Source organism: Pomacea canaliculata, linkage group LG2, assembly GCF_003073045.1.
Source record: "Pomacea canaliculata isolate SZHN2017 linkage group LG2, ASM307304v1, whole genome shotgun sequence".
NCBI lineage: Eukaryota > Metazoa > Mollusca > Gastropoda > Architaenioglossa > Ampullariidae > Pomacea > Pomacea canaliculata.
The window spans coordinates 23,894,728-23,911,269 of record NC_037591.1 but is presented as its reverse complement, the minus strand read 5'-3'; the positions used below and the strand labels follow the sequence as shown (position 1 = coordinate 23,911,269).

General features: G+C 40.4%; 1 protein-coding gene across 1 annotated transcript in view; it reads right to left on the bottom strand.

The window, feature by feature from the left end:
• The window catches only part of LOC112558045 (dynein heavy chain 6, axonemal-like), a 65,979-nt gene that overhangs the window by 42,593 nt on the left and 6,844 nt on the right, over positions 1-16,542 (bottom strand). Inside the window, 15 exon segments of the mRNA XM_025228230.1 lie at positions 100-312; positions 547-756; positions 956-1,099; positions 1,497-1,610; positions 2,160-2,288; positions 2,667-2,816; positions 3,012-3,113; positions 3,439-3,591; positions 4,485-4,636; positions 12,063-12,098; positions 13,203-13,323; positions 14,591-14,699; positions 15,075-15,271; positions 15,413-15,629; positions 16,052-16,190. Coding sequence (XP_025084015.1) covers positions 100-312; positions 547-756; positions 956-1,099; positions 1,497-1,610; positions 2,160-2,288; positions 2,667-2,816; positions 3,012-3,113; positions 3,439-3,591; positions 4,485-4,636; positions 12,063-12,098; positions 13,203-13,323; positions 14,591-14,699; positions 15,075-15,271; positions 15,413-15,629; positions 16,052-16,190 — 2,186 coding nt within the window.

Sequence of the window (16,542 nt, the reverse complement as noted above, 5' to 3'; positions counted from 1 at the left end):
AAATCAAATTTTACTGTCACTACTTCAAGTTGTCTTTAGTTTGATATCTGCATAGTACAATACTGTTAAAGTATAAAAACAACAAATCTGTTCACTGACCAGTGTCTTGCCAAACAGATCAAGTTGCTTGACCCATTCATCAACACGAGATTTGATGGGTCCCACATGGCGTGACGAGGCAATGGTAGCCACATTGATGTTGCTGTCATCAAGCACCTGTTGAATCTCATCAGTGCCTCCCAAGATGAAGACATCCTTTGAGTCTTTATGGGACAGAACAATAAACTCTAGTGCCTTCCATGAGTCCTCCACCTGGTGTTGTAAGACATGGGACAGTCAACATTTGAAGGGTATTCTTAATCACAATGAAAATTCTAACATAAAATTTAAGATGATGATATGCTGCTATATTTTAAGTTGCTAAATCCTCATATTTATACCATAGGTCACTTTGATGTCATCATCATAATCATCATCATAAATAACAGGGCACATCTGGAAGCCAAAACATGCATTCATGTCTGTTTCTTTTGCATGAAAACTGACCTTTTTCAAAATGCCCTCAAGACTAGCCTCTGAGGAAGCCTGTCCTGAGATTTCCTGCAAGCGCTCTGCATGTCGGAATGCATTGATATGAACAAGGCGCCCCAGTGTGAGAGGTTCTTCAGGAGAGAAGTGACAGTTGAGAACATCCTCTATGACATCCCAGTGTCGCTGCTTCAGAGTTGGGTTACGCAGATCTGTGATCACTGGCATCTGTGTTAACAGGGCATTAACCATGTCATTGCATACCATATACTTTGCATGAATGGCTCTGCTCTCAAGGCATTTGTTGTTGAAAACTTGTGTTATCAGTTTTGATCAATAGCTCAGCTTACTTGTCTAAAAATATCTGTTTTCTCAGGTTGGCCTCTAATGATATGCAAGATGCTAACAACATGCTGATAACACACACCCTATCTCTCATCTTTTCCACTTTTTCTTTCAGCAGAGGGACAACCCCATTGGGCGGCAGGCCTTTCTCCAGCTGCATAACTGACTTGCCATATTTCGTTGTTACGATGTTCAGTTCTTCTGGATCCAGAGATTCAAATGGTGCCTGAAATACATAGCAGGCATTGTCTAGGTATTAACTCATGCAACAGATCACACATTATTCTCTGCTGTAAAGGCGGATTTCCTTCTGAAGTAGAAAAGCTTCAGTTCCTACTCTCTGTAACTAAAATCCTCAATGGCAGAATAAATTTCAAATTTCCCCATTCAAAGAGTTCCTTAAAGGCCTTACATAAGAAATTATGTCTTTCTTTTCTTTTAATTTCATATCGGAATTCATTTAGCAGCCTGCCAAGCAAAGTCAGCTTGCTCCTAAAGGCAAAAGACAAAAAAGAGACACAATGATGGCCATGCCTATCACAGGGTGTTGAACATCAGGTACAAAGCCTTGCAGTGCATGCTCTAATAACAAGAATTTTACTAACATTCCCCCATTGACTCACCTCTGTCCACTCATTCATAAGACCATCCCATTCATCCATAGACTTCCACAGGAGCTCTTTTAGTTTGAGTTCTGCATGGGCTTCCTCCAATGCCTCATATTTGGTTACCTCAACCTGAACAAAAATCCCAAGTCAGTTGTTGGAAATCCTGCTGTTTCTAAACAGTAAGCTTTTTTATCCAAGCTTGTACAGTGTGCATGCATTCTGTTGTCAGATTCAACATTTTTTCAGGGTAGTGTTCAAGTCCCAGATACAAGTCTCAGTAACAATGTGAAAGTATTCTTGAAGCTTTCTCATTTTTATGGTTAACCTTCTAAGAACTATATAAAAGTATAAGTATTACAAAGACTGGCTAATAATTAAAGACTGTGAAGACATTAGGGGAAGTTTGTTTTTTATTATTGCTGTTCTCAGATAAACATTAGACCAAGAACCCTATACATTTTTGGGAAGGATAAAGTTTGAACTTTGCAATAAAAGCCTTTCCCATACTTTCCTGACAAAGCCATTGTGGTCTATCATGCCCAAAAAGGTTAATATATTTGCTGTTGTCCTCATTAATCTTTCTTATGACTGCCCATAAACAGATCACTTCTTTAACTATAAACTAGCATGCTGAAGATGAATTAGCAAATGAAGTAATCCCCAGTTCATACTGCTGACCTTAAAGTTCTTCTGATAACTCTTGTAGGTGAATGCCCTCTGTTGCAGATTGTCCATCTGAGTAAGTAATTTCTTCAGCAATGTCTGGACACGTGTCTTATCAGCTGCAGGGTCCAGTATCATTGGGTTCTGAGATGAATTAAAAAGTTATTCCCTCTTAATAAAGTAGAATTTATTACTGAAATATGGAACTATCTTTCATACAGTCCTGCCATTCTACAAATCTCCTGAGCTTCATGGTAGATAAATATTTTTAAGCTCTGTGATTTATGAAAGGAAATAAATCTGAAAAAAACACAACTGATGGAAATCAGATATGAAAGTCATCAAAATGAAAAAAACTATTTTTATGAAAAGAAAACTAATCTCAACATCAAATTAGAGGAAATCAACAAGCCATTCTGAAATAAATATAAATATTAATGATTCTACATCTACATTGTTATTTACCACTGAGGAATGCAGCATAGCCCTTTTCTTTACAGTTTACCTCTTCATCTCACTCACCTGAGCATCTTGTTTGATCTCTTTGACCTCTTTAGTCAACTCAGCAATGTCCTTGTCTAGATGAGTGCAGAACTTGTCCACATTTGTGTCACGTTCTGCCAGAGCCTTGTCAATGGCATTACGCACATTGGTAATAGCAGGATTTAGGGTCTGGGAACACAATAAATATTTCCCAACCATATCAGAGTTTATTTTTTGTTGTGAAAAAAGCCCACTTTGACAGCCTTGCTTTCAATTATCATATTATTCATTTTTGTGTGAATAAACACATACATTAATGAGTCTACATTTCAGTTTATTTAAGGTATATTACATATTAATATATGTTCAGAATTTCTCACGAACCTGATACACTGCAAAATCCTCAGGTGGTGTTGGCACCTGATACTCATCAATCAGTTCATACATCTCTTTCACTACCATTGCCTCCCTCTCTAGAGGGTCAATCTGCCCACAAAATAATTCTGATGACATCAACTAAGCAACAATAAAAAAATACATGAAAGTTAAATGAAGCTCTTGAAATTATTCTACTTTGTTTACTTGTTGACTGCAAAAATGATGATCATCAGGAATTACCTTTTGCATCAATCCAAGCTTGTGCAGGTAGAAGTTTACATGTAAGTAATGTCATGGAATCATAGAACACAGCAACATACACAATGAGATGGAGCCACAAACAAAAATAGGAATAAAAGAGGTTAATTAGGTCCCCAGTAAATACAGCCAGATGTCACTGTCTCTCTGAAAAGACAAGCACGGTGCAACTGACCCTGATCTGGACCTCGTCCAGGAAAGTGAGACTGTGGACAAACTCCACTGTTGTAGTGGCCACAGCTTCCAGTCGGAACTGAGCATCTTGCAGCTCTGCAATAAGCCGTGCCACCTCCTGGCTGGCTTTCACTGGCAGCAGTTCCTCTATCACCTGCACAGGTTAAAACTCTGGTAGAAACATTTACTGCACATTGCAATGGTTATCACAAGAGACAGTTGGAGCCAGTTTGGTTGCATCTGACATAATCTGAGTAGTTTCACTGAAGTATGTACAATGGAAAATTTACAAAATGATGTGGACGCCATGAGCAGTTCACAGTAAGCTGATAATCTATATCCTAAGCATACAGTATAGTGGTACTATCACAATGATGAGCACATGACAGCTGAACAAAATGTGCAAATGCATGTAATAAAAATAAAAATTAGCAACTAGCAACTTAATCACCCCAAAACATCCTACAAGCTGAAACGAATGGCTTGCATCCAGGATTAGTTTCTATATGGTAGAGGATGCCTTAGATGCCTGCAAAAGGCTGGCTGGTTGGCAGTGCTGATTAGCAAACGTTTGGTTATCCAGAGGGGACAGAGGAGAAGGCAGGGGGCTGCCCCTAACCTCTCACTAGGTGGATCCATGAGGCACAATCAGCACTGTCTTCCAATACAGCCAGGTACCCATAGCACATTAGCCTTAGGTATAAAAGGGGAGAGAGATGTACAGTGAGAGAGGTCAGCAAAGCGAAACTATAAGAAAGCAAGACACATCACAGCACCCCCAGTAGAAATCATCTTCATCTTAACCAGCAGCCTGGTTAAGGACAGCAGAAAGTTTGTCTAGAGTTTGCCCTATTAGGATGTGGTTGCACATGTAGGTGCTGGCAGTTGTCATAATAATGATATCAACAACCCATGGCTATGTGGTGAGTGTTATCTTCACAAAGCGTGAATGGTCATGTGTAATGTAGGTTATCCAGTTACATTTAGGGTTCATTTATTCTGAACCTCAGTCTGGTATGGAGGCATCTATAAAGAATGCACACTTACTTCAAGACAACGCAGTGGTGATGGTAGCAGCAACTCCTTCATTTGGACACTGTCAACCAACAGCATGCCGATGGGGCACTGCAGTTTAATCTTTTCAGCCATTGCATGTTCCCTGTGGTACTTTTTCAAATGGTGTGCAAAAAATGCAACATCTGCAGCAACAAAAACCAGTTCATATCAGATTTTCCTGTGAAGTGTAAGGCAGACAAATAATAATATAAGGAGGCATAGGTGACAATAGCAGCTGCTGTTGAAACATACACACTGCAGGACAAATCATAGAAGGAATAACTCTCATAATGCACTGACTTTTGCCTTTTGTAAGTTTGCCTGGTTTAAAAAAAATTACTAGTACAAATGATGAATTTGTTATGATGTCGTGCAATATCACAAACAAAAAAACCCCAAGCATTAAATACTAGTCTTTTCTGTACAGTTCTTTATTCCCATTCCACCCCCACATTCCACATCCCATCCTCCATTTACCTGTGTTTCTATGTTTACCTAATCGAATAATACAGTTACCAATGCTCTTCTTAATACAATTTTTAAAATTTACTTTCTAGGTATGTAGCTCTTTCCCCCTTTTTTGTTTAATAAACAGATAGTTTGATGTTTTATGGCATTCCTGGTTTCACTCAAGTGTTCAAATAGTTCATGCATCAACCAAACACCAAGAGTGCATGCAGCATTATTTCAAGTAACACCTGAAGTCCAAAAATACCCACACAGATAAAAACAAAGAAAAAGAAATCAAATGCAACTTAAAGACACCATCAAATGGCTTGCATTTTTCACAGATATTGACAGACATTGGCAAAAATATATCTGCTCTGTAAGTTACTGTGTCTGATGGGCAGTGATTTATAAAATAAATAGTTGCAAATTATATACAGCTGTAATCCATGCATTGCACAGAATTCTGCTCAGTGCTATGTCCCTCTGTTGTTATACTGTCCACTGCTCACCAGCTGCTGAGTGATTTGGCTTTACTTAAGTGCTGTGGGAGATTTTATATCTGAGTAGTTGCTGGCTTATCACCTTAATTGACCTAATTTTTCAAGTGTAAACATGCTAAGTCATGAAGCAATAATTTTCAAGCTGTACTTATGAGTTACTATTTGACTGTGAAGCAGTATCCAGCATTCATTTCTGGTGGGTTTTTTTTTTTTTGGTGCTTGGATTTACATATTTTTCTTTGATTTTTTTTAATGAATATGTGATTCTGCTGCTCTCTGTATCCTGTCAAATAATGTCAATGTTAGTTTCGTCAAAGTCTTGCCAAGTTTGCTGTGTTGATTTTCATTCAGAGCCACAAACTTAAATTGAACCTTATACTTTCCCTGCTGCAGCTCATACCCCAATCCCTTCTCTAAGCAGTTTTGTTTCTCATCAGTAACTGAAAGTCTCATCAAATTTTCATGCGGCCTTTTTTCAATGCAGAATTATGTGATAATCTAATGGATGTGTACCTGAAGTAAATAAAGAAAAATGAATGTAAAGACATCATTTTAGGTGCCTGTCATGCAAAGACCATCTCATGCAGAAATAATTCCTGATGAAAAACAATAGCATTAAGAAGTATTCAATACTTAAATTCTCTTTCTTCAAGTCTTACCAGATGACATGACCACAGAAGATAAAAGGTTACATTTGCTCATAAACCTTCAAAAATTGAATTCCTGACAGTGAAAAACAAACATGTGTCTGGCATACAGTAGTGCATCACATAAGGTGAATGACAGCCCTCAGACAGCAAAGCTAAAGTAGCAGTATTCTCAAGGGTTGTAAGGACCTCAACATCATGTTATTTGGTAAGTCTGATTGGATAGAAACCTTCTGTATCTCCTGGTTGACTTTCCTAAAAAGGCTCTCGGGGTTGCCGAGCTTCTCACTCTTCAGGGTCCATCGGTAGTCACACAGGGTGAGATTACTTTCTGTGTGACCTAGAGTTGTTTCTTCATGTTTGGACGCCCGAGAACCTTTTTGGCCGAGGTCAAGAGTGTGACATAAGGCAAGTGTTGGCCTTATTCCCAAAATGAACAATCCGTAAAAGGTTTAGTTCCGGTTAAGAGATTCAAATATACTTGGGCGGGAGCCGACATGAAGCTGTCTCTTGTGTGTTTTCTAACTGGACAGTTTAATGAGTGCCACCTCTAATACCCACAAACCAATAACACAACATGGTGTCAGAAGTGAGCAGCAATGTGCTAGCTGTGTGATTTCTCCAGAAACTTTCAGGTGGGCAAGTTTTTCTCATTTTGAAATATTGCGTCGTACGTTCGCAAAGTGACATTTCTCGCAAGATGGCGGAGACACATCAGAGAAAACACTTCACTGCAAACGTTCCTGTTCCCTCAAAGCTGGATTTGTCTTCTAACATTGAAGTAAATTGGAAAAAATTTCTTCGTCAGTGGCAGAACTATGAGGTAGCTACGCGCCTTGATAAAGAAGATTCAGCTTATCGTTGTGCAGTTCTATTAGCTTGCATTGGTGAGGACGCACAAGAAATCTACGAAGGATTATCCTTTGCAGAAGGGGAGAACGACAAAGATATCGAGACTGTCATCGACAAGTTCAACGACTTTTGTTTGGGTAGCACACATGAAGTGTATGAGAGCTACAAGTTTCATAGCCGAAACCAAAACAAGGATGAGTCAGTTGATACTTATGTCACAGTTTTACGCAAGTTAGCAAAATCATGTGATTTCAAAGATGTTGACCGCATGATTCGTGACAGACTTGTGATCGGTGTTCAAGATGACACTATGCGTGAAAAATTGTTGCAGAAGAAAACACTCAAGCTTCCAGAAGCAATAGAAATTTGCAGAGCTCATGAGACGTCCAAGACTCAAGCACACTCGATGTTGGCAAGCAACAGCGAGAGTACAGTTGAGAAAACCATCAACAAGATTCAGAAAGGTCAGCGAAAAGTTCGTTGCGGTACGAAGCCAGGCCTTCGGGTAAAACCAGAGACTAAGCCATGCTCTCGATGCGGAAAAGGTTCCCACAACAGAGATGGTTGTCCTGCAAAGAACGCTAAATGCAGAAAATGTTCCAAGATTGGTCACTACGCTGCAGTCTGTCGCTCTTCATGTTCTTCTAAGATTCACACAGTGGAAGAGGAAGAAGAAGACGAAGAAGCTTACATGGGTATGATTGTGGGCAGTGTGACAACAGATCCTTGGAAAGTCAGTCTCCTGATGGAAGATACAGAGAATGTATTTAAGCTTGACACCGGAGCTGATGTTACCGTCGTACCTCAGACCGCAGTTCCAGCAGCCAAGCGACCATTGCAGAAAGTGCGCAAGAAACTGTATGGTCCAGGTCGTGTTGAGATAGCTGTGGAAGGCATGTTCAAGGCAAAAACTGACATACAAGAATGTCTCTACACTGCAAGATGTGTATGTCGTAAAAACACTTGAAGAACCATTGCTAGGTCGACCAGCCATTACAGCGTTGAAGTTGATTGAGAGAATCAACACAGTTATAGAGGACCACGAAAAACAGTACAAGGAAGAATTCCCAAAAACTCTTCAGAGGACTAGGAAGTCTACAAGATCCTTACAAGATTCGTCTGAAAGAACAAGCTGTTCCATATGCAGTAGCAGCTCCAAGACGCTTACCTTTGCCCTTGAAACAGAAAGTCAAGGCAGAATTGGATCAACTTGAAGAACAGGGAGTGATTCGCACAGTCACCAAGCCAGTGATTGGTGCGCCCCAATAGTAGTGGTGCCAAGAGCGACGAGAGAGTCAGAATCTGCGTCGATCTGAGCAAACTAAATGAAGCAGTTCGCAGAGAGAACTACCCGTTACCGTCAACAGATGAACTGTTAGCCCAGCTGTCAGGAGCAAAAATGTTCACAAAGCTTGATTGCAAAAAGGGTTTCCATCAACTTCCACTGGATGAAGGAAGTCAGGAGTTAACAACCTTCATCACACCTTTTGGAAGGTACTGTTATACACGCTTACCCTTCGGGATAAGTTCAGGGCCAGAAGTATTTCAACGACGAATGTCTCAACTTCTTGCGAACCATGAAAATGTGATTTGTGACATTGACGATCTGCTCATTTTCGGTAAGAACAAGCAAGAACATGATTGTCACTTGAAGAAAGTGATGTCAACGCTTCAAGAAGCGGGCATTACCCTGAACGATGAGAAGTGCCAGTTTGCCAAAGAGAAGATATCCTTTCTCGGGCACATCATCTCGAAAGATGGGATCGCCATCGACCCAGAGAAACTGTCTGCTGTGAAGAATTTTCCCAAGCCAGAGAACATTTCTGATCTCAGAAGATTGTTAGGAATCGTTAACCACGTTGCGAAGTTTGCAGGCCCTAACCTCGCAAACGACAGCAAACCGCTACGTGACCTGCTCAAGAAAAACATAGAGTGGTGTTGGGACACTGCTCAAGAAACCTCGTTTGAGAAGATTAAGAAACAGCTGACTGAAGCTCCAGTGTTGGCACACTATGGTACTGACAAAACGACCGTCGTCTCAACAGATGCTTCATCTTTCGGTCTCGGTGCAGTATTACTTCAGAAACAGTCAGATGGTCACCTCAAGCCAGTTTTCTACGCTTCAAGAAGTATGACGGAAACTGAGCGCAGGTACGCGCAAGTTGAGCGTGAAGCACTCGCAGTGACTTGGGCGTGTGAAAAGTTCTGTGACTACATCACAGGACTTCGTGATCTGACAATCGAAACTGACCACAAGCCACTATTGGCTCTACTGAAAACAAAGAACCTTGAAGATCTACCTCCGAGAATTCAGAGATTCCGGATGCGCCTGATGAGGTTCAAGTACAACATTGTCTACACAAAAGGCAAGAATCTCGTGACTGCTGACACACTCTCACGAGCCCCAGCAAGAAACACTCCGACAGATGAGAGAAGTGAAGAAGAAGAGATCTTCATCAAGCAAGTGATTCAGAGCTTGCCAGCCAGTGAAAAACGCATCGAAGAAATCAAGAATGAGACTACAAGAGATACTGTTTGTAAGACAGTGCTGTATTATCTCCACAATGGATGGCCACGTTCTAGTCCAGAACATGAAGAACTGAAAGCATTTTGGACAGTACGTTCAGAAGTCACAGAACATGATGGACTTCTTCTCTACAGATCAAGACTGATCATCCCTGAAGTACTGAGAACAGACATTCTCCACAGACTTCACATTGGACATCAAGGCATCGTAAAATGTCGTGCCTTGGCCAGAGAGAGCGTTTGGTGGCCAAAGCTTTCTAAGCAGATAGAGTCCATGGTACAGAAGTGCACAATTTGCATCAAAGAGAGGCCAATTCCCCCTGAGCACTCATTCCCTCTGTCACACCAGCATTCCCTTGCAGAAAGTTGGCATGGACATCTTTGAACTGAAAAAAGAACAGTACTTACTGGTGGTGGACTATTATTCACGTTATATTGAGTTGGCACACTTGAAGAATACTTCGGCGGAAACAGTCATCAACCATGTTAAGAGCATATTTTCCCGCCATGGAATTCCACAAATTGTCATCTCAGACAACGCCCGCAGTTCTCCAGCAAGCAGTTCCAAACGTTCGCTCAACAGTACGAGTTCACTCACACAACAAGCAGCCCGTACTATCCACAAGCGAATGGCGAAGCCGAACGCGCCGTTCAAACTGTGAAATCAATCATGAAGAAGGCAGATGATCCTTATTTAGCGATTCTCACATATCGCGCTACGCCACTTCAGCAAGGTCTCAGTCCAGCAGAACTGTTGTTCGGGAGAAGACTACGCACCATGGTCCCCACCATACCATCTCAGTTTTCCGAGAAAAAGGAAAAAGAAAGGAAGGACTTTCATAAGAAAGACGAGATGCAGAAGTTGAAAAATAAACAGAACTTCGACAGAGCACACCGTGCCAGACCAGCCGCTGAGTTGGAACCAGGTCAGCCGGTTTGGGTGAAGCCAACCCAGACACCAGGGACAATCATCAAGTCTCTGCCCAACAGGTCATATGAGGTAGAGACTCCCTACGGTCGCCAACGACGCAACCGCCGTCTCTTGATTCCCAGAGATCCCAATCCCGAGAATCCCAGACCTATCCAAAGACTCTGTCGTCCTTATTCCAACAAACCCAAAGTCCGAAGAGGATCTCGACCCCTTGTCTGATACACACTCAGATGATCCAGACGTTCCTGTTGACAATCCAGAGCCATGTCCAGGAGCCGCAGCCAGGAAGGTGCCAGCGTCCAAAGTCATCGCTCCTCCAGACCAGCCTGTCAAGACTACCAAGAGTGGTCGCACCATCAAGATCCCACAGAGACTTGACTTGTAAATGATTGACTCGAATCAAACGCACATAGACTTGAATGGGAAATTCAAGAATATTAAAATTAATGTTAATTAAGTTATATTGAAACAATGTCCATTTTAAAGAAAGGGAGATGTGACATAAGGCAAGTGTTGGCCTTATTCCCAAAATGAACAATCCGTAAAAGGTTTAGTTCCGGTTAAGAGATTCAAATATACTTGGGCGGGAGCCGACATGAAGCTGTCTCTTGTGTGTTTTCTAACTGGACAGTTTAATGAGTGCCACCTCTAATACCCACAAACCAATAACACAACAAAGAGCATTTCTGATGTGCATCTGGGCTGACCTTTGAAAGGATGTTCTTGTTCGGTACTTCTGTGACTGCCTTCTCCAACTGCTTGTAGAACAATTTCACCTCCTCATTCCCATGAATGAAGGTGGAAGCATTCATTTGAATAACGTCGGTAGGGCTTGGTAGCAATGCAGATGAAATGAGTCTATTGGAGATAAGGGACCTATTGTGAACTGCTCTCACCACCGTTTTCCGGATGAGAAATCCTACACTATGCTCATGCTTGGATTTGTCACTGCTAAATCAGAGCTTGTAGCCATTGAGCATTGTCGTCTCTCTGAACCCAGTCTGTCATGCCTCTAACAGTTTCTCAAATTCTCATCTGTAACATGCAAACTCTTGGGTGAGCTTATACATTATACAGCACTGGTGGAGCATACAGAAATTCCACATGCTAATCGATGTCCCCTTTCATGATGTAAGTGCTCTGTAGACTGTAGGCAGAGCGACAGGCTGGGCTCCATGGCGGCAGGCTCCAAGGTAGGAACAACAGCTCTAGTTGCATACTTTTTGCTTTCCCTTCTCCATGGAGTGTGTTGAAGGGGAGAATGGTCATTTTAAGACTGTATCATGTCTTGTCAATGGACTTATTTTGCTTGGCAGTGCCAATCTTGTCACCAAACCCCACACAGGACCATCTACATGACAGACTGACCTGGGTGCAAACACATAGGTACTGGTCTTTGGTGGGTACTTTCAACAAGTTCTACCCAGTGAGTCAGTGCCTTCATTAAAGAAGGTCTTTTTCCCAGTACTGTTGCCTTGATAGTTGTCTGATAGCTGTTGCTCACCTCATGATTATTGAGTACTTTCGATGATTAAAGAGCAAATGTAGCTTATTATTTCCTATGGTCATGCCGTCTGGTAAGGTCAAAGAAGACAATCACAGACAAGCTCAGCAGTCAAATGTCTATGTGAACAATTCAAACCATATACAGATCACAAGTTACCCTGAGGTCTTCTACTATGAAACAGTATAGGAGCATCTGTGAATCAAGGCCACTCAGCTTCTTTAAGATCTGCCTTGCAATTAATCTGAACTAATACAAGCTTATCTTAGCTCAAACCACAGATTTTAGATCCTCTGGACCACTGTCTTACTGTATGGTTCCTTTCCATATTAATCAAAGTTAAATGGAAATACCACTTTTTGAAAGAAACTGATGTAAACAAATTTAAAATAAGTGTGAATATGAGTGTATTTGCCTCTAACATTTAAGCAATATTAGGCAGATCCCCTGCTGTAAACATAGAATTATAAAACAAACCACTTCACACTCTTGGGACCTGTAGGGTAATGTCCTTAATGTTAGCAATCCAGAGAATCTAAACTATATGCTGTAACCTTGATCATACAATTTTTTTATCAGCATAATTAAAGTCACTAATGTTTTCAAGACAAAAAAGCATCTAAAGAATATGATTTAAAGAAACATCTGGTACATTCAGTCTATGCTATTCTAGACTTTGCATGCACCATGACAGAAAATTATTAGCATTGTGAGCATATAGCTAACAAAACTCTTGTGCCTGGTACTATCAAACCCTGCTCAAGATGAATGTAGATACTGTGGCTTATGCCAGCATGCACAGTGCTTGAGCAGGGACTTAACCTGACATGTATGTGTTCAAAATTTACTTTTAAATGCATTAATTCTTTAGTCTACTGGAATAAATCTTCTTTTTCAGACTCTTAATATGGTGGGTCTGTTGTGGTTACAGTCAAAATATATGTGTATCACCATCCTCTGACATGGAGGCAAACAGTTTCCAATGCATGTTAGGCATATCATGCAGAAATACATTTAATACATATAATCACTTCTACCAGATTGGTTTATGTATTATGTAGACCTGTCATGCACAATTTTGATAATACCTTCTGTAAAGTTTTTCGTGCCATACTATCATAGTTTCAACATGTAATCCAAGTAATTCTCAGTTAACAACAATTACCTTAAGCAACATCCAACACTAAAATATTTTTGTTAACACTAACAATACAGAACAAACAAATGATAGAAATGACAAATTACAGAAAGACACAGAACACTAACAAATTTTGAAAGACACTGCTGCGACAAACATACCATGGTCTTGCCTCCTCACAGCCTCCAGATCCAGACTCTCATTCTCTCGGTAAAATTCTCGATATGGCTCGAACGTGTCTGCGTACTGACTGACTGCATTGAAAGCAGCAGTGACTGCATCCTGTGTGCAAGATCTCACATATTATGCTGATGGCTGGTGCAGATACTGGTACCATAAACATACATTATAATGCAGACAAGTTGGAAGTCCTGGTGCACATCATTTCAATTATGCTGTATTTCACACTTATGCTTCTGGCCAATACAGATACAGATCACATGACATTGCTTTACATGCTAATACTGCTGACAGCTATCAACAGCTTAAACAATATGCACTGAATACTAATTTGTGAAATTAAAAAAAAGGGTGACTCATCAAATGGTAAAGTTATATCAGGGCTTCTGCTTACGCAAAAAATTGCGTACAGTACGCATTAAAAGTTCAGAGGACCCCTTCAATTTTCGTCAATGGGGTCCCCTTCAAACTTGGGTGATGAACAGGGACCCCTTAAAAATCTGAAGAAGGGGTCCCTGGGACCCCAAAGAATTTAGCTTTAGCAGAAGCCCTGTATATATAATTTTAATATAAAGTCAAATTCCAATGAAGATTGATAACACATACATATTTATTTTTTTAATATATTTACTAATAATAAAGTTGATTTGTGTAGTGCTTTACCCTACCACCAAAGGCCTTCTCAAACCACTTTACGAAAAAATTAAAATGTAAAATAACATTTACAGGCACTGGTCTCAAAGCAGAGTTCACTGTGTGCTGTGGTAGTGTAGCGACTTAATGAGAGGAAGGTGAATGCCATCAGCAAAGATGCAGTCTGCAGCCTTGCCATTGCATGAAATTTTCAATAAGTCAATAAAGTTCTGCTTTAAAATGTAGTTGAAAGTTACTATGATCTTTGTATGGAAACTCAGCTCACACTTATTATTGTACTGGCCTAACTTTTGCAAACAGAAATATTGTTGCATCAACACAACTCTTGGTAGAGTATTCCACTAACGGTCATTAATTGTAAACTTTAGCTTCTTGAAGATCCTGCCTTTACTGCACATGAAGCATGTTTTGACAGTTCAGCATTAAAACATTCTGGAGCAATTATGAAAAAGGATTCAGTCTGAAATCAACACTGCTGATGCACATATAACAAAATCTAATTAATGGCAAGATGGTACAGTGCAGGTGTGGCAGTAAAAATGAAATGGCCCAAAATAAAGAAATGGTGTACACAGAATTAATCCAGGAACATATCAAATAGCATAAAAGAGGCACAGATCAAAATTTGACGCAAAGACAAAAAGTGATGGACAGCAGTCCCCCTCTAACCAGCTAGATGAAGGGACATCACTCTGTTTCTATGATTTTTACTTACTCTGATGCTTAAGATGAGGGCTTGCAGATGCTTGTCATCTTCAAACATTATAGTCAGGCTGGGCCCTTCGCCACAGGTTTTTTCTTCAAATTTGTTATTGATGATAGGTCTGAAAAAGAAAATTATCACTATATGTATATTGTGAAAATTTCTCTTAGAATGACTAATCATTCTTATAAATCTTATTACAAGTGTTGTGGAACACTAATATGCATCCAACTGGGAAAAGCTGTAGGGTATTTTCCACTGTCCTGGTGCAGTGACATTTGCATCATCATGCCCAGCGTTGCAGCAACCAGGTAACAGCATTAGTATGTTACTAACCCAGCGAAGCAAGACTTATAGCAGCAATGTGTTTGTGTCATCAGCTCAATGAAGCAAGACTTTTCAGTTAGGCAACAGTGTCAATGTTTGTGAGATTAACCAGGTAAATCAAGGCTTAGCAAATCATCAATCTGTCATGATGAGAGAGAAAATCAATAACCTGGTGAAAGCATCAAAATAAGTGTCTGGCACAAGGTTCAGGACCCCAAGCACTGCATCTTGGAACCGTTTGACAACTTCTGCTACACTATCCTGGAACTCATCAATATCTGGAGCAAACATCAGTTGGTTGGGTTCAAGGACAAACTCTACAAGGAACAAGGGAGGTAGCTGTGCTGCTTCCTCTTCCTCCTCTTTCTGAAACAGAACAATATTTTTATGCTGTTTCTTACTTGCCTGTATAACTTAATCCCCTCTAAAAAAAAGTTTCTGTCTACCATATGGCAGATTACTTGTTAAAAAGCAGCAGCATCAATGGTAAGTCTGTATTTTCTTAACCTTTTCTTGGGAATCCTCTGCCTCTTTTTGTTGTTCATCTGCTTCTTCCAGATTTATGGATTCATCGTCAGCTGGCATAGGGTTAAAGCTCTTGATCTCTTCCAATGTTGGAGTGTTCTCGAGCTGCTCTGTCAAGTAGTTGAGAAGGGTGGAAACAGAATTTACCGCCAGCACATGCATGGTGTTGACAATAAGGTAATCAGCCAGTCTGATGAAGCTGCAAAAGAATGCCCAAGTTTCACTGCTCAGAACATTATGTTCCTATGTTGTGCTTAGAATTTTCAAGTTTTCATACTTAGTTCTTGTGCTCTTATTGTTAAAAGATTCTATTCTGCTTGTATTGTGCATGCACAAAATTTCTGTCTATATTTTCATGTCTCCTGGTGATTCCTTAGGTATAGCAGCATAAACACAACCTTTTAACTCCCATCCATTGTGCAAACTAAGACAGTGTCAAAAGACACAGGAAGGTATAATCTTGACAAGTGAGGTGGAGACAGTCAATGTAGTTTTTAAGCACAGCACATAAAAAAAGAACCAGTGCATCAAAAAGTGGCATAGACCTTGATTGGTGATAAAGCAAGTATTTGCATTTTGCTTGTACGATCTATATACCATGCCAGAAAGATGGGAACCTACCATGTGAGACGTTTGCAGTGAGCACGCTTGTTTGCCTGCTCGGTGTAGGTCATTTTATCTGGTGCCTCCCCATAGATGTCCATGTCATAATTGCTCTGCATCATGTAGCTTGGGGAGGTACCAGGCAGTCCAACCTCTGCTGTCCACATAAATGACACCAGTTAAAAGATTGATCTTCAAAATACAAAAAATAATTCAATATACAAATGAGATACAAATGCTCATCCAACAATGCCCAGTATTCTTTTCTTCAAGATTGGTTTCAGCTCTCCCGTCATTGATAATTTCTCATATGCTTTGTCGGGTAAGAGCAGGTGGAACTCATGTAATTCAGCTTCTTCTCAGTAATATAATAATAGAATCCTCATGCCTGACACGCAGGTTTCCTCATTCATTAGCAAGCACTAATGATAAGCATGATCTTCAATGGCATGCTAAGCATGTTTCTATTAGTGTGTACTTAGGACAAAACACATATGTAGTTGAGTGTA